At 37.3% G+C, this 23,605-nt stretch overlaps 1 protein-coding gene across 8 annotated transcripts in view; it reads left to right on the top strand.

Moving 5' to 3' along the window:
- The window catches only part of ARHGEF12 (Rho guanine nucleotide exchange factor 12), a 150,547-nt gene that overhangs the window by 91,452 nt on the left and 35,490 nt on the right, over positions 1-23,605 (top strand). For 7 of the 8 annotated variants that reach the window (XM_064577330.1, XM_045894828.3, XM_064577333.1 and 4 more), the window contains 13 exons: positions 231-288; positions 2,826-3,004; positions 4,232-4,309; positions 4,502-4,621; positions 6,237-6,377; positions 11,529-11,603; positions 13,870-13,962; positions 15,801-15,911; positions 16,197-16,295; positions 21,915-21,957; positions 22,266-22,371; positions 22,781-22,918; positions 23,381-23,413. In XM_064577330.1, coding sequence (XP_064433400.1) covers positions 231-288; positions 2,826-3,004; positions 4,232-4,309; positions 4,502-4,621; positions 6,237-6,377; positions 11,529-11,603; positions 13,870-13,962; positions 15,801-15,911; positions 16,197-16,295; positions 21,915-21,957; positions 22,266-22,371; positions 22,781-22,918; positions 23,381-23,413 — 1,274 coding nt within the window. The remainder of the gene's footprint in view (positions 1-230; positions 289-2,825; positions 3,005-4,231; positions 4,310-4,501; positions 4,622-6,236; positions 6,378-11,528; positions 11,604-13,869; positions 13,963-15,800; positions 15,912-16,196; positions 16,296-21,914; positions 21,958-22,265; positions 22,372-22,780; positions 22,919-23,380; positions 23,414-23,605) is intronic. The other variant, XM_064577332.1, reaches the window with a different exon arrangement.

The raw sequence follows: 23,605 nt of genomic DNA, 5'->3' as shown, positions 1-23,605 counted from the left end.
AATGTCCTTTAAATCAAGGCCTTGTTTTGTATTCAAGTTCATTTTGTTGCTGAGTATACCTTACAGAAGAATATCGATAGAAGTGAATATTGAACCAAATATATACATATTTTAATATAGTTCTAAGTGCTATATTATATAATTGGTTGTATTATGTATAATAATTCCTAAAGTCAATATATCCATTCTCAATGGAATGTATCTGACATGCTATTTTCATTTTCTTACAGGTGAATGGAACTCTGGTGACTCATTCAAACCATTTGGAAGTGGTGAAGCTAATCAAATGTAGGTGAATGTTATTCTCAGTTTTAATTGGTTTCTGAATGCCTTAAAGCAAGGATCAGAAAACACTTATGTAATAAGCCAGAGAGTAAATATTTTAGGATTTGTGGGCCTGATGGTCTACTACTCTGTTTTCTCTTTGTAGCACAAAAGCACCCATAGGCAGTATGTAAATGAATGGGCGTGGTTGTATTTCAGTAAAACTTTATTTTGTCAAAATAATCTGTGGGTCAGACTTAGCCTCTTGGCTGGAGTTTGCTTTAACCCTGCATTAAAGGAAAGTCTGAGGTGAAAATTCTTAATTAATAATAACTATCTTTTGTCCACTTCATGTATGTGGTTGATTATAATATCCTTGTCACTCTTGGTAATATAGAAAGCATATATATTTGAAAGAAATGCATGAGTCATCTGAGGGGGAAGAGACTGAGAATTCAGATGGAATGGCCCGGATGAACTGAAATGGAACTTTAAAAATCATCTAGCATAGTCATGTTTCCTCAGATAAGTAAATCATTAAATAAAAACTAGGGTAGTGATCTCTTGGAAATCTCCAGGGTTAAGAATTTAGAATCTTCTGCATCAAAACTCTTCCACGGTAGACTACAAATAAGAGATAGTTGTTTATGGCCAAGCAGAAACACTACTATTTTATTTAGTCCTGTTTTTGTTTCATAGAGTGGACATCTTTAGAATAAATTTAATAAACTGAATTACCCATCTTACTGTTTAACTAAAGCAACGCCTGAATCCTTTTTACCTTTTCATCAGACTACCAGGGCTTTAAATCGTCCCTGTGATCATAGTTCTTCACGTTAGTACTTTGTAAAAAGAAATGGGATGATCAAAATTAAATCCCCATTCTTGAATCAGTTTGATTATTTATGTAATGAGATTGTGGTTTATACATTTTTATGTGCTACATTAATATGGTGGTTTTTGGTCATAAATATATGCCTGATAACTATTACAAAGAGTAAGATTATTTCTTTAGCTTTTTAGGTTATATATTTTACTCATTCCAGTGTAAATTTTACTTAAAAAAAGTAAATCCTAGCACTGTAGCAGATAAGATGACTTATCCAATACTGAGAGCCTGTCTAAAATTTTAAAGTAAGGATAAAACACTATGAGCCTCTAGAACAGATCTAAATTTGCAATGCCTCACACCTGGGTACTCGTACTGGTCCCTCATGTCCTACTGTGTAATGCATCCTCTGGACATGATAAAAGGGATTTTAAATGAAAGCAGTTTAAACATAGCTGTAGAAGAGAGGGGAAGAAATAGGAAGCTAGTGGAGGCAAGTAAAGTAAATAAATATATTTATGTATGCATAAATATATATATATTTACTTATACATGGATAAGTAAATAAGCTATAATACATAACTTTCTGACAGAAATACAATTGAAAAACCTTAAAAAGTGTATGTCCCTAAAATACCCCCAAATCATTGCACTTGTGACCATTAAGTGTAGAAAAAGGCTTTTAGAACATTCTAACTCAAACACTGAAATAATTGACAGTGAGTTCCATGGGTGGTTAAATAGGGGGAAAAGTGTGAAATACATTTAGAAGTTCTATTGGAAAGTCTAAGAGGAAGATTTTGTCATTCAGAGGTCAGTTATCTAGAAAAGTCATTGATTTGGAAAGTCTCCTTTCTTCTTGATGCTAGATAAATAACGAATGTCTGTTGTCGAGTCTTTCTGGTCAGGGTTGGTTTTGCTTTCTGTACTTTCTTCCTCCTGTAATATGCCTAGTGAAGTTCTGTCTTCTCCGTATTTAAAAAATAAAATCTTACGGGGCGCCTGGGTGGCTCAGTCATTAAGCGTCTGCCTTTGGCTTAGGTCATGATCCCGGGCTCCTGGGATCGAGCCCCGCATCGGGCTCCCTGTTCAGCAGGGAAGCCTGCTTCTCCCTCTCCCACTCCCCCTGCTTGTGTTCCCTCTCTCACTGTGTCTCTCTCTGTCAAATAAATAAAAATCTTAAAATAAATAAATAAATAAATAAAACAAAATAAAAAAACACATTTACTGTGTGTTCTTTTCTAATTTTTGTGGGATATTTTTTTGTCCCTTATCATTTTTTTAAGTTAATTTAAAATTGCATCATGATATTGCAGAAAATCAGTTAAACCCTACCTAATTAGTATCATTTCAAAATATGATTACTTAAATCTAAATGTACATTTAAGAAATTAATTGAACATAACCATTAGTATAAGGTTGCTGTTAACTCACCCTTCCCTAAATGAAAAACAATTCTTGGGATTATAAGTTTTATTTGCCTTTGTGTAATACCTGATCTTATGAAAAGTAATTTGCCATCTGAAAATGGCATTGTTCTTTTAGATTTTTAGGGGAGTCATAAAGAAGAAATGACAAGTTGGTTTCTTTTTCTGTGGAACAATGGTTAGCAGATGATCAAACTTGCTCACATAACTGGATCTTATAGAACTGTCAAAGGGGAAGTAGCAAAATGCTGTAAACAAGCTTTTCATAAGTGTTATTTTTCCTTCCTCTCTCTCTCCACCGCAAGCTGGTTCCTATGTAGCTCTCACTGTGCAGGGACGCCCACCTGGGTCGCCCCAGATTCCACTTGCCGAATCTGAAGTAGAGCCATCAGTCATTGGACATATGTCTCCCATCATGACATCCCCTCATTCACCTGGAGCATCTGGGAACATGGAGAGAATTACTAGTCCTGTGCTCATGGGGGTAAGAGGGGAAAACTTCTTTTAAACGCTCAGTTTATAATGATGCCTTTGCTTTATATTAAGAGTTTTAAAGTATTGATCTGATAGATAAAAGTTCAGGATACTGGAAAATAGCTTCCTAATATAAAAAAAACTATGTCATAATTTGAGATGATTACAGAGTTGAGATGATTAAGAAATATTTAACACCTGCCATGTTCAAAACAGGGTGCCATTCACAAAAATATAATTAAGATACCCTATGTTCAATGTCCTTAGTTATCTTAGAATATATACTCTCAGAGGACAGAGTTTTGTTTGTTTATTGTTATGTCCCCCAGACCTGAAATATTGCTTGGCATATAGTAGATACATAAACCCTGTTATTTGAGATAGAATCAAGAGTATACGAGTAATTATAATACCAAGGCAGAATGTAGACATTATGAGGGGGGAAATATTAAGTTCTGTGACAATTCAGAGGAGGGAGGAAACACATCCGGTTGTAATAAGGAAGGACTTTATGGAAAGCTATTATTTGAATCGAGCCTTGAAAAACAGGTAACATTTAAGTGGTGGCAATGGGGAGGAAAGGAGCCCAGGTAAAAGAAGTAGAATAAATACAGAGAAAGAGCCAAGAAAGCACCAAGTATTTGGGGGAAGTTCCAGGACTTTTGTTTGGCTGGTGCCTGTTAAGGATTTAAGTAGTGGGAGATGAGGCTTGAAAACAGTAGGACTATTTATTTTGAAAAATCACAGCTACCAGGCTAATTTACCTGTAACTGGAGAGGCAGTAAGAATCCATTAAAATTGGGGGGGGGGGGCAGAGAGTGATGTGATTGTAGCAGGATTTGAGGAAGGCTAATTAGATCAAATATTACAAGGTTGTGAAACTTCTAAGAAGAGATGGTGGAGAGGAGTTAGGGAGCTGTCTGAGTATTTCAGTCAGGAAGTACTGGGAAGTTGAGTCATGCATGGGGATCGACAGTACAGATCCAAAGGACGGAAAGTGTAAGATATTATTCTTGTACTTAAGGCGACTTCATTTCCCCAGCTAATATCAATATTTAATGTTTTCTTGAATCTAGCTTAGTAAAAATGAAATAGAAGGGCTGAAATTTCCCTGTAACCTTCCGACTTTGAGTGTCATGTCTCAGCCTATCTCTATAACCGCTGTTTATTTTAGCTTCACTTGCCCTGTATTGGTTGGTTGGTTGGTGTTGTTGGTTTTTTTTTATCTCTTTTCTAGGAGGAAAACAATGTGGTTCATAACCAGAAAGTAGAAATTCTGAGAAAAATGTTACAGAAAGAGCAGGAACGGCTGCAGGTACTAAATTAGAAATGGGGCAGTTTACAGGCCAGTGAAAATGTAAGTGGGCCTAGTTGAGTTGGTATTTGTTGTGATCACAGTCAACCAGTATTGTAATCAATGCCATCCACTATTTTATTAAGAATGGACTTTTTCTATATTTTCTTGACATAAGTAATTAATTCTCAAAATATTTTTATAACTTTTCAGTTATTGCAGGAAGATTACAACCGAACACCTGCCCAAAGATTGCTAAAAGAGATCCAAGAGGCCAAGAAACACATTCCTGAGCTGCAAGAGCAGCTATCCAAAGCCACAGGCTCTGCTCAGGTAGCATCACTATTAAAAGTGCTACCCAACTTTTTGCAGGAGATTTTTCTTCTGGGAATGTGTTAGAGAATGTTGCAGTTGCCTTTTTTAAGAAGTTATTTTTTCTAGCATAGGCCAAGAGGATGTCCTGTGTAGCATGTTACAGAAATAATGATTAGCTAGAAGAAATGTGGGCTTCTGATTCTTTGCTTGCTCGTGGTATCATGTTTCTTTGTTCCATAATAATTTTAAAAAGAATTGAGTGCCCTTGCTTTGTTGTGACAAACTACTAAAATGTATTTAGATACATATGTTTACATTTCGAGGCTCATTCTCCCATTCTCCCATTCTCCCATTTTGAAAGAGAATGCAGTTATGTTTTTAAGTAGGAACATAAGATTTTGTAAAATGACAGGCATTATGCTAAAGACAGAGACAAGTGTTTTCTTGCCAATCGTCACTGCAACCCCCTGAGATTGGATACTACTATTGTTTGCCCCCATTTTACATTTTACATATGCACTTAGAGAAACTCAGAGAGATTAAATAATCTGTCTCAGGTCATGTAGCTTAAAAGCAGTGGAACTGGAATTTCAACCCAGTCTGATGAGTTCAGAGCACTTTCATATTCTTAACAACTATATTTTTTACTGAAATTTTAAACTAGATTTACACAGAATTTGTTACACAGGTGTAAGTTATGGAGATGGTGGTCTCATTAGAAACAATGCTCAACCACATTTCTACTCTAATATTCAGGTCTGGGATATGAGAAGCTCCTTATAATCTCATCTTAAAGCAAAATGGACATATTCCTGTACCATTTGAAATGAGTAAAAGCTCTTGATTTATTATGCTTCCTGAGTCTGTGAGTGAAAGCCCCAGTTTCATAGAACTCAAAGGATTCTTTGAGATCATGTATCCTTATCTGTTCGTTTTAAAGTCAAAAAATCATGTGATTGAGAAAATTAGGGCCTGAACAGGTTAAATGACTTAGCCAGGGTCACACAGCTGTACGATCTCCTGACTTCTTGGTTCAGTGTACTTTCGGTTACACAGTATTTAGCTTTTTTCATTACTTTCAATCCCATTAGCTATATGAGATTTTGAGTATTATGCCTCAGTAATGTTGACAGTTTTATGTTGTTATAATTACTGAGTAAAGATGACATTCTTACTCTGTTCAAACAATAAAAACGTGGTTCCTGGTCTAAAAGCCTGTATTATATTATAGCATTGTGTCCCAGAATTGGAAATTTATTGAAATTCTAAAGTGTTCGAGGCAGTTAACCAGAAGTTATAGTGTAATAATCTTTACTATAATGGGCAGGAAATATGAGTTACGTAATTTAACCAACTATTTTATCTTTTTGCTCTATTCAGAAGTTTGAACTTTTTTTCTCCTTGCTAAAATATCACTTTCCCTGTCTCTAAGATCATGCCATTTTAGAACCACAGAATTAGTAGTTACTTATGCTTTAAATTTTTAGAGGCTTAAGCATTCTTGATCACATCAAACTGGCCAACCTTTACCAGTCTCCATTTAGATGACAGTGCAAGTCTGTTTCTTCATGCAGTCAGTAATGCATTTTTTTTTATTGTGTTGGTGTGTGTGCATGTGTCTAATCCGTTTTAGGATGGAGCTGTTGTTACATCCTCCAAGCCTTTAGGTGACCCCCTGACAGTCAGTGAGGTGGAAGCCGATCCTGGTGACGGGCTAGGCAGAATTGACTCTAGCAGTGGAGATGCTTCTCGGCCCAGTAGTGACAGCGCAGACGTAAGTGTTCTACGTCTTGATCTTGTTTTCTTCTTTACAGCTCCTCCCCGTATTTGATTTTAAGTTACGTGAATTACGAGTTAAGTGAATTAGAAGCGTTCTCTTATTATTTACTTTTTATCACCACCACCCTTAAGGTAGCATTTTGATGAGCAGAAATTCTGGACACTGTTGTCTGTGAGCTTTTAATTCCAGAGGTCACTTTTTCCCTTAGATACACGTTGCCAAATGTTTCTTTTGAGGAGGTGGAATTTCCCAGCAGGCCTCTTGTTTGTGGGTTGAGAAGTTAATAATGCTAGTGTTTTTTTACTGAACCAAGAGGCCAGCTGTTGATATCTTTAAGAGCATGTTAATATTCCATTTGTGGTCAGAGTGACTCAGTCTTGAATCATGGGGCACTTTGCCATTACAAAGAGGAAAAGCCTTAGTCCTGTTAGATAGACTTGAGTTAATAGCCCTTGTTTAGTAACACTTTCTTGATTAACCCCCAAATTGCCAGGTGAAGATGGATTATTTGTTAGGAAGATCATAAGAAAACATTTCAGGTTGATTATGATGTACCACCATAGTCATATGAATACTTACCAGCTAAGGTCACTGTTGCTTGCTCAACAATCCTTTGTAAGTAGTATGCAGTGATAGGAATAATGATTTAAAAATAGATCACCCTCTTTAGAAAAGTGATGAGGAAAATAATCTAAACCAGTTTTTTGAAACTGTGGATTGTGGAATCAATTTAGTGGGTTGGGACTAGCATTAAAGAAAAGAATAGAATAGGAAATAATGTGTTTTGCAAAATGCAGATAAGGTAAGTGCTACTTCTTGTGACTTGTTAGACACACATATGCACGTGTGTGTTCGCGTGCTGTTGACAATGTAAAATTTCTTATTGAAGGTCATGGTAAAAAAAGTTTGAAAGCCACTGGTTAAAGCCATCATTCAGGCCACCTTTTGAGGCTTAGGCCCAATGAATCAGAACTTCATTCAAGGAAAATTTGAGGGTTTTTTTTTTTTTTGGAAAGATAATGCTAGCAGTCTTATGATTGGATGGGCTCAAGGTTTTAATGAGAAATTTCAGTTTTATCTCAAGAAAAAAACATTTATTGGGCATACATGCCATATGCTGTAATGAATGTTTTACATTCCTTATTTTAGTTAATTCTCAAAACAACCTTATGAAGTAGTACTATTGTTAACATAATTTTACAAAAGAAAAAACTGGCCAAAGGGAGTTAACTAATTTGCTAACTTACCCAGATAATAGGTGATCTGCCTACATCTAGCTCTAAAGTACCAGTACTCTAAATATAAACAAAGGTACTGAGGAATAAAAATGTATAACATTTGGGAGACCGGTGAAAATTTTATTGCTATATTATGGTTATGGATGGAATGGCTAAAGTTTATCTTAGAAACAAAGGCTTAAGTTCAGGTTGTAAAAGGCTTCAGGTTGTTCTAGCAGTACTATGCTTAGGAATCCTTCTTGCATTCTCCCTTTAGACTTAGTGCTACTTCTCCTCTCTGTTTTCATGTCTCTACCATTAGATAGTTTCTTAAGAGGACAGGGACAGTCTTAATTTGACTTTATGTCTCCAAAGCCTAGCAGATCCTACAATTAGGAATTCACAACAAATGGTACGAAAGAAAAATTTGAATTTTATCTTGTATTTAGAGGAATGTTACAATAAAATGTGTGGCTTAGAAATATAACTTTATGGGGGCGCCTGGGTGGCTCAGTTGGTTAAGCGACTGCCTTCGGCTCAGGTCATGATCCTGGAGTCCCTGGATCGAGTCCCGCATCGGGCTCCCTGCTCAGCAAGGAGCCTGCTTCTCCCTCTGACCCTCCCCCCTCTCATGTGCTCTCTCTCTCTCTCGTTCTCTCTCTCTCAAATAAATAAATAAAATCTTTAAAAAAATATATATATATAACTTTATGAAACACAGAATGAATTGGCAAGTGTAGAAATAGGCATTCCAGTGACTTGAGACTGTTTGAGATGTACATGTTTAATAAGTATTTGAATGAACAACAGAATGAATGAGAGTTTGGGCTTTATCTTGCTTGCAGAGGAGAAGCACAATCAGGAACATGTCAGTGTGGAAATGAATTAGAATAAAGAGACAGGGAGATCTGTAAGGACAGAGGACTGCTTGGCTTAGTAGGTCCTTAACAAATGTGCGCTGAATGGCTAATAAATAGTTAACATTTATTGACTACCTCCTCTGTATCAGCAGTTGTGACTAATGCTGTACAGATACTCTCAATTCTCAATTCTCCCAATAATACCAAAGAAGTAGTATCACCATTTTATATAGAGGAAACTGAAGCCAGGTAAATAATAAATGGATGTTGTAGAAATCCAGGGGAGGGATGATACAGTACAGATAGGATATTCACTGAACTCATAACAAACTAGTTTAATTCCCACAAGCATCTATTTGAAGCGAAAGATGTGCTGCTTTTAGCTTATGGATTTCCACATTTGTATTAAGACTGTAGGAACCAGTCTTCCTGTCTTTTCAATCAGTGCCTTTCATTTTTTTTCCCATTTTCTGCTCACTTTTATAAAATGATCTTCTTGTAATGTTTGTGGTATCATTATTATTGTAAAGCTCCCTGCTTATGCTCATCTCAGAGAAGGCTTTGAAGAATACCCACACACCCAGTTCTCACAACAGAAGCAGGTTCATCACAAATCATCATCTAAAATCTAGAGCTTCTGCCTCTTTGATTTTTGTGAATTTGTGGCTGATGTTTTTAAAAACTTATTGCGGAAAAATTTTAAACCTATTGAAAAATAGAGACTAGCATAACAATCCCTTCTATGTACCTGATCACCCAGCCTCAGAAGTCATCAACAAGTACTCAGACTTGTTTTGTCTGTGTCCCCCATTCTTCACACCCTCCAAATACTGGAGTATTTTCAAATAAATCCAAGCCATTATTTCATTAATCTGTGTCTTTAAGAGAAAAGACTTTTTCAAAAATACAGCCATAATAACATTATCATAAAATTAAATTTCTTAATATACAATTTGATTACCCTAATTGTCTCATAATGATCTTTCTGCAGTTGGTTTATCTGAGTCCGGATCTAGTCAAGGTCTTCAGCCTTTGGTTCATAAGTCTTTTAATTTATTACCTCCTCTTTTTTTTACCTTGCTATTTTTTTGTGACAGAAACTGGGTAATATGCCCAGTAAAACAAACTCACATTTTTAATTGTATTTTCATGGTATTGTTTCATGTGTTCATCTCTATATATTTCCTGAAAGCTATTAGTGAGATCTAGAGTCTTGATCAGATTAGGAGCTGTTGTTTGGCAAGAACAATTCATGGGTGGGACTGTGTTCATCCTGTTACATCACATCAGGAGGTGAATGTCTGGTTGTCTTTCTGTGGCTGTAGGTTTGTTTAAGGTGTTCAGATGATGTCAGCGTGGTTCCTTCATAATCAACTTTTCCACTAAGCTTTTATGTAGTGTTCTTACCAGTCACTGATGATCAAAATGCCTGCATCCATTATTTAATTAGTGGTTTCAACAGGATGATATTATAATTTTGTCATTCCTTCTGTATTTACTAGTGGAATTATTTTGCAAAGAAGAATCTTTTCTTACTAGCTTTTAGGTTACCCTAAAATATAGCTTATGCAGGAAATGCAGGATAAATACTTGATTCGTATCCCTCTATATATGTGTTTCCAGAGGAGTCAATACCCTAACAAAATCTAACGGTCACTAATGTGGGGGGGCGGTGTGTGCACATGCGTATGTGTAATATTTTGAATTCGTAGACTTTAACATATTTGTTTATTGTGTTTTAGTCCATTGCAGTCATTACTTTTTGTTGTTGCTGAAACTGTCCCTCTCCTGGGCAGTGGGAGCTCCCTTGAGTTGTCTTCAGTATTCTTTTAACATGACATCCCAGTACCTTTGGTAGCTTTCTTACTTTTTGGTGTGACAAGGTTATTCTAGCTTCTTCTTTTATATCTCTTGCCCAGTACCCATAGTCCTCCATTTCTCCAAGGTGGGGTTTATATTTGAAGCTACTATTGTCTTTATCTTGTGCTGTCTTGATATATGTATAAATAGCACGCATCTTCCCTGTTGGCATTCACACAAAAATCTCTTGTACCTCATTTTCAGCTGCTCTGAAGAATGGCTCCCTTGCTTTGGGGTGTTGCTTATCACCCAGAATTGAAGTTCTGCACATCATATTGTTTCTGGTTTATATTCGGACATCCCAAACATACCGTGCAAATTTTATAAGCATCCACAAATCACTTTCACATGATACTCACAGAAACATAGACAGAAGCTTAATTCTATTCATATAAATAGGCCAGAATGCTTTTAACTTGCATAGAAAGAAGAGTTGGGGGCAGGGGGGTTAGAAGAGGTGGATAAAGACAGAGTTTGACTTTAACATAATGAGTTTGAGGTACGTAATACATCTAGTTAGGGTTACTTGGTAGAAATTAGCCTGTAGGCCTGGAGTTCACGAAGTACAACTGTTCTCTTAGTGTGATGCTGTTTATCAACATAAAACTAAAACAGCTGAGGGGCGCCTGGGTGGCTCAGTCGGTTGAGCGACTGCCTTCGGCTCAGGTCATGATCCTGGAGTCCCTGGATCGAGTCCCGCATCGGGCTCCCTGCTCGGCAGGGAGCCTGCTTCTCCCTCTGACCCTCCCCCCTCTCATGTGCTCTCTCTCATTCTCTCTCTCTCTCAAATAAATAAATAAGGGCGCCTGGGTGGCTCAGTCGGTTGAGCGACTGCCTTCGGCTCAGGTCGTGATCCTGGAGTCCCGGGATCGAGTCCCGCGTCGGGCTCCCTGCTCGGCGGGGGGTCTGCTTCTCCCTCTGACCCTCCTCCCTCTCATGCTCTCTCTCTCTCTCATTCTCTCTGTCTCAAATAAATAAATAATAAAATCTTAAAAAAAAAAAAAAACTAAAACAGCTGAGAATAAGTGTATTGTCAAAGTCAGGAAAACAAATAGTACAGCCAGGTATTATATGGAAAGATATTTAGTAAGGTTTCAAATACAAATGTGAAATTCAGAACCTTATTTTTTCACCCTGTTTTTCCTTATCCTTTTTTTGGTGAGCCTATTGAAATGAACTGAATGTCTTTTTTTTTTTTTTTTTTTAAGAGTCCCAAGAGTGCCCTGAAAGAGAGGATTTATCTAGAGGAAAACCCAGAGAAAAGTGAAGTGACTCAGGACACTGTGAGTATGAAATCCACAACATGGTCGTGCTTTCTTTAGCTTTCCTTCTACAGAGACAGACACACCTCATATTTGTGGATTGGGGGTGGGCGTGCGGGTTGGGAGAGAAAAAGTTTAAAATTACTAATAAAGATTTGATAAATGGAGAGCTACTCCACGGTGGTTGGTTGACATTAATAGGTGGTTTAATGTTATTTCGCTTATTGTAGTAAAATACACATAACATAAAATTTACCATTTTAATAAGTTTATGTATACAGTTCATTGTCATTAAGTTGTATTGTCACTGTTGCACAGCCTTCCCCGTATCCGTCTTTCCTCTTCTCCAGCTCAAACTCAGTACCCATTCGACACTGCCTCCCCACTACCCTCAGCACTGGGCAACCACCATTTTCCTCTGAATGTAACTACTTTGGGGACCTTATATGAGAAGCATCATATGAGTTTGTCCTTTTGTGACTGGCTTATTTCACTTAGCATCATGTCCTCAAGGTTCACCCGTGTCGTAGCAGGTGTCAGAATTTCCTTCCTTTTTAAGGCTGAATAATAAGCCATTGTATGTATAGACCACGTTTTGCTTATCCTCTCATCTGTCAGTGAACACTTGGGTTGTCTCCACCTTTTGGCTATTGTGAATAATGCCACTATGACCATGGAAATACAGATATCTGTTAGGTTCTTTCTTTTAGTTCTTTTGGGTATTTATTCAGAAGTGGAATTGCTGGATTTTGCATATTCTTAAGTGAATACTTTTTAGCATTCTGATTTTGTTTTTTAATTAGATTTGTATCAAGTTTTATAGTAAAAGATTTAACAGCATATTGTGACCCATCAATTATTAGCAACATAAGGACTACTGAAAAATCAGAGACACTGAAACAGCTATAAAATCAGAAGTTGTCTGACAACCACTCTAAACACATTTCCCTTGTTTTACCATATTTTTAAAAAATGACTACAGCCTTGGCGTTCAAAAAACAAGGAGTAAGAAAGGCAGAATCGAGTTTAGAAGATGCAGGTACAGAGATCTGCATCACACCTAAGGAGGGGAGACAACAGCTACAGAGTATTTTGTTTATAACTGGATCCATGTGCATAGCTTCGGCTCGGACTCCTATACACACGACCCCCAAATCAGGATAGCCCCGCTCTCCTTGCTCAGCCCCACATCTTGCATGTTCAGCTGCTGTCAGGTTTGAGCCGAACTCATTCTTTCCCTAGATCTTCCCAAATTTGTATTTCTCTTCATACTGCATGGCCTTAGATTTTAGTATTTGTGATCTTCAACCATCCCATATTTTTTACATTATACATTAATGCCCTTACACTGCCTTTTTCATGCTAAATCCAACTTTGTAAGTGAGCTGACAAATGGATGAACTATTATTGCATGGGAGGGAGCTCTGCCAACCTACAATTTATGTTTGCAATTTTGGTTCTTTGTTTCTATACAAAATGATTTTAATTTTGTGTGATTACTTGAAAATTTTGTTGCATTATGCCAGCGATTTTCAACCAGGAGTGATTTTGTCCCTCAGGGAACATTTGGCAGTGTATGGAAACATTTTTGATTGTCATGACTGGGAGGCTGCTGCTGGCATGTAGTGGGTGGGTAGAGGCCCAGGATGCTGCTCAACATCGTACAATGCACAGGACAGCCCCCACAACAAAGAATTATCTGGCCCCAAATGTCAACAGTGCCAGGGTTGAAAAACCCTGTATTATGCACTTATGAAAATGAATTGAAAATGAAAAAACAGGGTTCAGGGACAGCTTTCAATTATGCGATGTTAATAGAAGTCTTTGTATTAACCTCTCTCCTCACTTCGTCTTATCATTTCTACTCTCGTTTTTCCTTTGTCCTGTGGTCTTCATTCACTTTTCTTATTGTCTCTTTAGAATTGTAATTATTTACGTAAGCCAACTTTCTGCCTGTGACAAGGTGTATATGAAATGAATGGAGTACACACAGAGTGATTAGAATCAGATATCCAAGAGTGTAGTGAGCAAAAGGTGTTAATTATTTCCAGAGGAAATGTTTTGTTTTGTTTTTTTCTCTCCAAGAAAAGGTCGATACTGTTGTGGTTTTCTTTGCTAAAGTGATTCATTGCCTTGAAAATTTGAGAATCACTTCTTTGAAAATAAAGCACTTAAAGGGAAATAATTAAAAAGGAATCAGTTTTAGTGAACCATTTCTTTTTGATGATTTGGCTTCATTCTTTCTCTGATTTGACCAACAGATAATTTTTCTGTTCCTTTTCTCTAGGATACTCAGTCACTCATCGGGAGTCCCTCTCCCCGTATAGCACCTCATATTATTGGAGCAGAGGATGATGATTTCGGTACTGAACATGAACAGGTGACGACATTTTTTTCTAAAACACAAATTATTAATTCTTCAACATGTTTGATTTTTTTTGTGAAAATGAATGCTTTTTGGAGATTGAAATTCTGTTTGTAAAGATTTAAGGCCGTGTCTTAGAACTAAGATTAATTGTTTAATTGTTTGGATTTTTATTTTAACTTTGACCAGTAGAAATGACTTTGCTTTTAAAGGTGATAAGGAGTGATGGATTTACACTTAAGTACTTCATTTTGGGAGAGGGGAGTGTAATTGTAAATATATATTCTTTTGATTTAAAATTCCAATTGTTTATTGATGGTGTATAGGAATATGACTGGCTTGATTCCTGTCCTTGTATCCCATGGTCTTGCTAATAAATTCACTAATTCTACGGGCTTTTTAAAATAACTTTTTGGGATTTTCTACATAGACAACCGTATTTATTTCCTTGTTTACTTACTTGTTTCCAATCTGTTTATCTTTTATTTCTTGTTCTTTATTGCACTGGTTAGGACTTCCACTGTGAGATTGAATTGGAGTGGTGAGACAGGACATTCTTGCCTTATTTCTGACCTTGGAGAGAAAGATATTTAGTCTTTCATCATTAAGTAAGATGTTAATGATAGGTATTTTGTAGGTACTTTTTATTAGGTTATGGAAGTTTACTTCTATCTCTGGTTGCTGAGAATTTTCATCATGACTGGATGTTGAATTTTGTGGAATGATTGAGATGATCATGTGGGTTTGTTTTTTTTTTTTAACTTAGTCTCTTAACATGGTAAATTACATTGATTGATAATAGCATGTTGAACCAGCTTTGCATTCCTGGGATAAACCACAGTTGGTCATAACGTATCTTCCTTTGTATAAATTGTCAGATTCAATTTGCTATTATTTTGCTGATGATGTTTACATCGGTTTTTAAGGGGAATGTTGGTTTGTCATTTTCTTTTTTTATACTGTCTTTGTTTTTGATATTTGGGTAATGCCCTTTTTTTAAAGATTTCATTTATTTATTTAGAAAAAGAGAGAGAGCAGGGGGAGGGTCACAGAAAGAGGGAGAGAGAGAATCCCAAGCAGACTCCCCCACCCCACCCCACCCCCTGTGCACGGGGCCTGACGCTGGGCTCGATCCCTTGACCCTGAGATCATGACTTGAGCTGAAATCAAGAGTCAGACACTTAACCATCTGAACCACCCTGGCGCCCCTAATGCTGGCCACTTAAAATGACTTTGAGACGTGTTCCCTCTTTTTGTATTTTCTGAAAGAGATTGTGAAGAATTGGTATTATTTGTTTAGATTAACTTTCTTCTCTAATTTATTTAGAGATGTGAGAAATTAAATGGAAATTGTGATTCGAGGTTACTTTAGGTTTAACTAGTAGTTTCCTGTGCTCGGTGTAGTTAGGGAGCATAGAGTTCTTCACAGAGTCATCTTGCTTAAAATTATGTATCTCCATTTTCATACCACCATTTCTGCATTAGCTCAAAAGAAAAGAAAGACAGCTATTTCATTAATAGGCAGAACACTTCCTATTTCATTTTTAGAAATGTTGTTAATGCTGTTTTTTGCATCCTGATATGTAGACATCTGAGCTCCTCAATCATCATCTTCTAAACTTGCGTTCTCCTAAGGTAGTCTTTCTTCCAACCTGTTTCTATGAGGTTATTAATTTTCAGGGGAAGAGATTCCATAAGCCTGTATGCTAATACATTCCCATGGAATTTTTAAAATTTTGAACTTTTTTAGGGTAGGTCAAAGTGAAATTTGGATAGTTGTGTTTAACTGAGCTTACCTTACATTTTGCACCTGTGTGGTGGAGTTCTTGATGTGTCGGTACTTCCTCTTCTAGATCAATGGGCAGTGCAGCTGTTTCCAGAGCATCGAACTGCTGAAATCTCGCCCTGCTCACCTGGCTGTTTTCTTACACCACGTGGTCTCACAGTTTGACCCCGCGACGCTGGTAACGTGTTTTGACTGTTCAGCCAGCTCAGAGTTCCTACACTGATTCTTACACTATAAAACCTCTCACTTCTGCAAGATGAGTTTCTAAACATACCAGGATAGATACGTAAGATAGTTAAAAAGAAATTAAATTATTTTTTAAAAAGCTTGGTTGCACGATAATGATGACATTGCTCGTAGTGGCCTACTTGCTGGAAACTTTCCTCTTGGTGAAGATCTAGCAGGTGACATTTTTCATGATTGCGCCCTTTTTCTCTCTTTTCCATTTCTTCCTCTACTACAGCTTTGTTATCTCTATTCAGACCTGTATAAGCAGACCAATTCCAAGGAGACTCGTCGTGTCTTCCTTGAGTTTCATCAGTTCTTCCTGGATCGATCTGCAGTAAGTTACCAATTAATATTATATAATCTTTGCTGTAGTACATTGAGTTATTGGACTCCTACTTCCAGTCTTCCTTCCCCTGGTTTTGGGCTTTACTGTTTTGGACTTTCGGACGTTTGTACTGTATCTCAGTTACTGATTACTCTTGACCATTGCTTTTCTCATTTCTAAATGAGTTGTAGGCTATGAATTCTCACAGTAGGTGTTAGGGGGTACGTATATATATTGGGGTTTATCTGTGTGCATAATTAAGAGAGTGCAAAAGAGAACACAAATGATATAATACATATGTATTAGGATCCAAAGGATAATACTTGCATAATGAACTCTGGTTGGCCTCTTTGAAGTTCAGAGGCACAAGTTTAACTAAAAAGTGGTAGGAAACATCTTACATAAATGATAATAGTGTTTTATTTTACCAGTAGAAATCTTTATAAGGTTTTTAAACTAATGAGTTTTATTATTCTTAGCCTTTCCCTAGGGTAAGTCACAACCCTTAATGCTTCCTGGGTAATCGTGCGGCCGCTCCCCGGGCCTTCCACGGTTTCACTGCTCTTTGATGACTGTTGCCCACTTTCCCTCTCCCGAAACCTCATCGCTTCCTTTCCTGTCCTTTCTCAGTGGAGGACCTTGCAGTTTCTGTGAGAAATTTGAAGTATCTGCAGAAGAACTTCTACCACATATATCCCCTACCTTCACCATCCTCTACGCTCTGGCCTTTCTCCTGAGGCCACAGAGAGCTTGCCTTCTTTTCTCCAAGGCTTACTCTTCCCTGTTCACCTTGTATTTCCTTCTGCCTGATGAACAGCGGGATCCGGCCAGTTGTCATCCTTCCCTCCAGCATCACCAATTTTTTGTTTTCTGCTGAATGGTTCACATGAGCAAGCAAACATTGTGAGTTTATTTAAAACAGAAAGACACAGAAACATTTTGGCTCCACTCCTCCCTCCAGCTCTTGCCCCGTTTTTGTTGTTTTCCTTTACACAGTTGCCTACACACCTCCACGTGGTGGGATACACTTACCTTCTCAGGGAGGCCATCCCTGACCAACCTACATGAGATTTTACCCCCTTCCCTTTCTGTCACCTTTCCTGTGTTATTTTTGTCCATAGAACTTTTATTTATTTATTTTGTCTCTGTCCCTGCTCTTCTGGAATGTACAGATCCCCTGAGGGCGGATATTTTTGCTCTGTTTGTTGCTCTTTCTCCAACACTGAATAGATCATGGTACAGACTGATCACTCAGATATTTATTGAGTGAATTCATTAGGGTTCTGATAATACTGCCATTGTTTAAAATATTATATGTTATACTTGTTAAGATAATTTACTTCCATGAAAAAATGACAGTGTATTGAAATATATTTGAATTTTATATTCCTTTCTTGAAAATTGAAGTACCGTTGACATTTGGTATCGTATTAGTTTCAGGTGTACAACATAGTAATTCAACAATTACATACATTATATAATGCTCACCATGAAAAGCGTAGTTATCATCTGTCACTATAGAAAGTTATTACAGTATTATTGACTGTATTTCCTGTGCTATACTTCTCATCACCATGACTGACTTATTTGTTTTTCTTTTAAGCTTTTATTTTAATTCCAGTTCATTAATATATGGTATTATATTAGTTTCAAGTGTATAGTATAGTGATTCAACAATTCCATCTATCACCCAGGGTTCATAACCACAAGTGCCCTCCTTAATCCCATCCCCATCTCTTGTGTAACCCAACTGCCACCCCACTCCCTCTGGTAACCCTCAGTTTGTTCTCTTTAATTAAGAGTCTGTTTCTTGGTTTGTCTCTCTCTCTTTTTTTCCCTTTGCTTATTTGTTTTATGAGTGAAATCATATGGTATTTGTCTTTCTCTGACTGACTTATTTCACTTAGCATTATACTCTGTAACTCCATCCATGTCATTGTAAATGGCAAGATTTCATTCTTTTTTATGGTTGAATAATTTCCATTGTCTGTCTAGGCACCATCTTCTTTTTTTTTTTTTTTAAGATTTTATTTATTTATTTGACAGAGAGAGACACAGTGAGAGCAGGAACACAAGCAGGGGCAGTGGGAGAGGGAGAAGCAGGCTTCCCGCCGAGCAGGGAGCCCCATGTGGGGCTCGATCCCAGGACCCTGGGATCATGACCTGAGCCGAAGGCAGCCGCTTAACGACTGAGCCACCCAGGCGCCCTAGGCACCATCTTCTTTATCCATTCATCAATCAATGGACACTTGGGCTGCTTCCATATCTTGGCTATTGTACATAACGCTGCTATAAAAATAGGGGTGCATGTATGCCTTTGAATGAGTGTTTTTGTATTCTTTGGGTAAATACCCAGTAGTGCGACTGCTGGATTGTAGGGGAGTTCTATTTTTAACTTTTTAAGGAACTTCCATACTGTTTTCCAGAGTGGCTGCTCCAGTTTGCATTCCCACCAACAGTGCACGAGGGTTCCTTTTTCTTCACATCCTTGCCAACACCTTTTGTTTCTTGTGTTGTTGATTTTAGCCATTCTGACAGGTGTGAGGTGATATCTCATTGTGGTTTTAATTTGCATTTCCTTGATGGTAAGTGATGATGAGCTTCTTTTCATGTGTTTGTTGGCCATCTGTATGTCTTCTTTGGAGAAATGTCTGTTCATGTCTTCTACCCGTTTTCAAATTAGATTATTTGTTTTTTGGGTATTGAGTTTTATAAGTTCTTTCATATTTTGGATACTAACCCTTTATCAGGTATGTCACTTGCAAATATCTTTTCCCATTCCATAGGTTGCCTTTAAGTTTTGTCATTTTCTTCGCTGTGCAGAAGCTTTTTATTTTGATGTAGTCCCAGTAGTTTATTTTTGCTTTTGTTTCCCTTGCTTCCAGAAACATATCTAGAAAAAGGTTGCCACAGCCAATGTCAAAGAAGTTACTGCTTATGTTCTATTAGAGTATTTTTATGGCTTCAGGTCTCACATTTAGATCTTTAAAATGGTTTGAATTTTTGTGTATGGTGTAAGAAAGCGGTCCAGTTTCATTTTTTGCATGCTGCTATCCAGTTTTCTCAATACCATTTCTTAAAGAGTCCTTTTCCCATTGGATATTCTTCCTGCTTTGTCAAAAATTGGTTGACCATATAGTTGTGGCTTTATTTTTGGATTTTCTGTTCTGTTCCATTGATCTGTGTGTCTGTTTATGTGTCGGTACCATATTGTTTTGATCACTACAGCTTTGTAATATAACTTGAAGTCCGGAATTGTGATGCCTGCAGCTTTGCTTTTCTTTTTCAAGATTGCTTTGGCTATTCAGGGTCTTTTGCGGTTCCATACAAATTTTAGGATTGGTTTGTTCTAGTTCTGTGAAAAATGCTGTTGGTATTTTGATTGGGATTGCGTTGAATGTGTACTTTGCTTTGGGTAGTATACACATTTTAGCAATATTTGTTCTTCTAATTTTTGAACGTGGAATGTCTTTCCATTTCTTTGTATCATCTTCAGTTTCTTTTATTAGTTTTCAGAGTACAGGTCTTTCACCTCTTTGGTTAGGTTTATTCCTAGGTATCTTATTATTTGTGGTGCAATTGTAAATGGGATTGTTTTCTTAATTTCTCTTTCTGCGGTTTCATTATTAGCATATGGAAATGCAACACATTAAGTAGATGACTTAAGTAGGTATACGATACAAATAAGTTGATTTTGTGTCCTGAGACTTTACTGAATTCATTTATCAGTTCTAGCAGTTTTTGGTGGCATCTTTGGGTTTTCTGTATATAGTATATCATGTCATCTGCAAATAGTGAAAGTTTTACTTCTTCCTAACCAATCTGGATGCCCTTATTTTTTTTTGTTGTCTGCTTGCTGTGGCTAGGACTGCAGTACTGTGTTGAATAGAAGTGGTGAGAGTGGACATCCCTGTCCTGTTCTTGACCTTAGGGGGAAAGCTCTCAGTTTTTCCCCATTGAGTCACATGTTAGCTGTGGGTTTTTCAAATATGGCCTTTATTATGTTGAGATATGTTCCCTCTAGACCTGCCTTGTGGAGGGTTTTTATCATGAATGGATGTTGTACTTTGTGACTTATTTATTTTGTAATTGCACATTTGTACCTCTTAATCCCCACCACTCATTTCACCTATCTTCCACCCCATTTACCCTCTAGCAGCCATCAGTTTACTCTGTATTGATGAGTCCATTTCTGTTCTTTTTGTTTGTTTGCTCATTGCTTCATTGCTTTTAGTTTTTAGATTCCACATATAAGTGAAATCATATGCTATTTGTCTTCTCTGGCTGGACCATTTTTCCTTAGCGTAATACCCACTTGGTCCATCCATGTTGTTGTGAATGGCTGGATGTCATTGTTTTTTATGGCCAAGTGATATTCCATTATGTGTATCTACCACATCTTCTTTATTCATTCATCTATTGATGGGACACTTAGGTTGCTTCTGTATCTTGGCTACTGTAAATAATGCTGCAATAAACATAGGGGTGCAGATATTTTTTAGAATTAGTGTTTTCATTTACTTCAGGTAAATCCCCAGGAGTTAATTTCACATTTCTTAAGAGCTCTAAGCTAAGTCAGATCTTTATTTTGCTGCTCATGATCTGTATTAAATTTATCAACATTAAAGTGTGAGAACCCTGATAGATTTATTTGCTAATTATTCTTTTATACCACAGGTGATACTTGTTTCCAATAATACAGAAACGAGCATGTAAATCCTTTTTTGCATTTGGGCTAGCAATACTTCTAGGACACTTGATTTGAGCTACTGTGTGGCAACTTCAGTTAAAGAGAAAGCTTTGACATCTATTTCACTGTTCTTCAGACAAATATTAGAGATCTCGTAATTTTCAGCGATGACTTATTTTCTAATATAAAGCTTTAGATCTAATAAGAATTGTTTAAATTCTGGAAGCAGATGACTTAAGTAGGTATACAATACAAAGTAAGCACAAAGTAGTTAAGATTATTTCTCTAAATGTAAAATAAGTTTTCTCCCTAAGTCATTTCCCAGATTGATGAGAGAGAAAACACAGCTATGTGGTAATGGGACCAGAAACTACAGTTATTATGGGGAAAATCCTAGCTAAGTAGAAGTTAATTATGACTCAGTTACCTTAGTTGGCTCAACAGTAAAAACTGCAGAAGGTTATTGGCGATTTAATACTCCAAAGCCTCAACATTGACATCCAGTACCTCCTCACTGGGGCGTGAATGTTGTGAGGGTTCTTTAACTTTATATAGGAAATTACTGGCAATGTGGTCAGTAGTCTCAAATACAGCAAAAAAAAAAGTCATGGTTATATATGACCAAGTTTTTCATAAAATATACACACAGTTTAAGTTTTAGCCGTATTGATTCAAATGATGTAAAACTAAGTATATTAACCAGTGACTATAGATATTTTCCGTATAGCATGATCCTTGGGGAAAGGGCTTATTTTCAAGTTTAAACAGTGGGACCTTCCAGAGCTGTGACATTTGGATGGGATAAGTGAGCTTATACCTGAATGTGATTGTAAAAATAGCTATCCAAGTTGCATCTCTTCACTTTATACAAGTACTTACATATACATCTTGGAAAGTCCTTAGTGGTGTTTGACTTTCTGTTTGCATTTTTGTTTCAGCACCTGAAAGTTTCTGTGCCTGATGAAATATCAGTAGATCTAGGTAAGTGTGGCGCGTCAGTATCCTGGAGAATTATATCTCTGTAGAGTTGTAGCTCAGCTCATCTCTAAAGGTTTTATCGGTCATGTGGTGACCAGTAGGGCATCTGAATCACAACGGAAAGAGAATCTGTAATACATTTAAAGGATAGTATATGAAATCTGCATTGTGAGGTAAAATACATAAAATGCACTGAAGACCTTGTCTTTGTCCTACTGCAAGTTCGCACCAAATAACATCGATATGTTGCCAGTTGTAATGCACAGAATATACCTTTAAATCACATAACTCCTTGGCTTTTCTTTATGCAGAAAAAAGAAGACCTGAGCTTATACCCGAGGATTTGCACCGCCACTATATCCAAACTATGCAGGAAAGAGTCCACCCAGAAGTTCAGAGGCACTTGGAAGATTTTCGGTAAGCTTGGTGGGTGATATAAGTTGATATGGTCATTCTGAATTAACCTTTTTTTGGGTAGGAAAAGGTTACACACCTAGCATGTAGTCTTTATCAATGTGATTAAAACATAAATGGACCCTTGGAGTCAAAGAGTTGTTGTGGTGCTGAGTCCCTAGTCCCCATTCCGTAGGCTTTCAGGATTTGAGCTCACTGCTCTGCTAGGCTAAGTGTGCTCCTTCAGGATGCGTGTTCTGTTGAGTGATCGCCTCTAGAATTCTTTTTCTCTGGTGTCCTAGGTGACAGGGGCCCCAAAATAGAAAACTGTGACACTTTGCCTTTGCTAGCTATGGAAGCTCTGATAAAGCATCTCCAGAGAGAGATCATTCTTCTGTAGGCTACCTTAGGAAGTTTGTTCTGTTCCCTTTAGGCAGAAGCGTAGCATGGGGCTGACCTTGGCTGAAAGCGAACTGACTAAACTCGATGCAGAGCGAGACAAGGACCGGGTAACTTTGGAGAAGGAACGGGCATGTGCGGAACAGATCATTGCCAAAATTGAAGAAGTGTTGTAAGTAACAGAAGTATATGTGGACATGCCCTCTCTCCTGAGGTGCTCATTATGCTTAAAGCACACTTTGAGCAAATTTAGAAGGGGTGTCAGATTGTGTATGTGGAGCTATATAGGGGGATTTTAATGTTTTAATTTTTGCTGGTGTTTTAGAAAAGTTCTTGTGTTTCTTTTTCTGTGTATTGGTAAAACGAGTAACTATAAAATTTCCAACTGATCAGAAACAGGTTGAGCACTTTCAGTAGTTTCAGTTCATAGGCTTTGAAACTATTTCAGGCCAGAGAACATTGACAGTTGATGACATGAGTGAGAAAAGCCTGTAGTCCCTTGGGTGGTGTGAGTTCTTCTGGTATTTTATGCCAGGTGACAGAGACTGAGGATGGCCCAAAGCATCCGGTGCTATTCTGTTGTTTTGGGTATCTAATAGCAACTTATTTAATTTTGAAATATTTTTATTTTTAGGATGACTGCTCAGGCTGTAGAAGAAGATAAGAGGTAATATAACTGGGTTTTTTCGCCCCTAGAATTTTATGAAAAAAAAAACAACAACAACTATCTTTTCTCCTGTTGGTCTGAAATTAGGATTTCTTTCTCTTAACTTCGGAATTCGGACGATCTCCCTCTGGTGGCCTCGATTTTATTTGACTGATATTCTAGTGTCTTGAGGAGAATCCTGTTCTATTTGCA

The sequence above is a fragment of the Mirounga angustirostris genome, unplaced genomic scaffold (assembly GCF_029215605.1).
Source record: "Mirounga angustirostris isolate CCGP_5_RB_7025 unplaced genomic scaffold, mMirAng1.0.hap1 SCAF_13, whole genome shotgun sequence".
In the NCBI taxonomy this organism is placed as follows: domain Eukaryota; kingdom Metazoa; phylum Chordata; class Mammalia; order Carnivora; family Phocidae; genus Mirounga; species Mirounga angustirostris.
The sequence above is the reverse complement of the archived record's forward strand: the minus strand, read 5'-3'. Positions and strand labels throughout refer to the sequence as shown.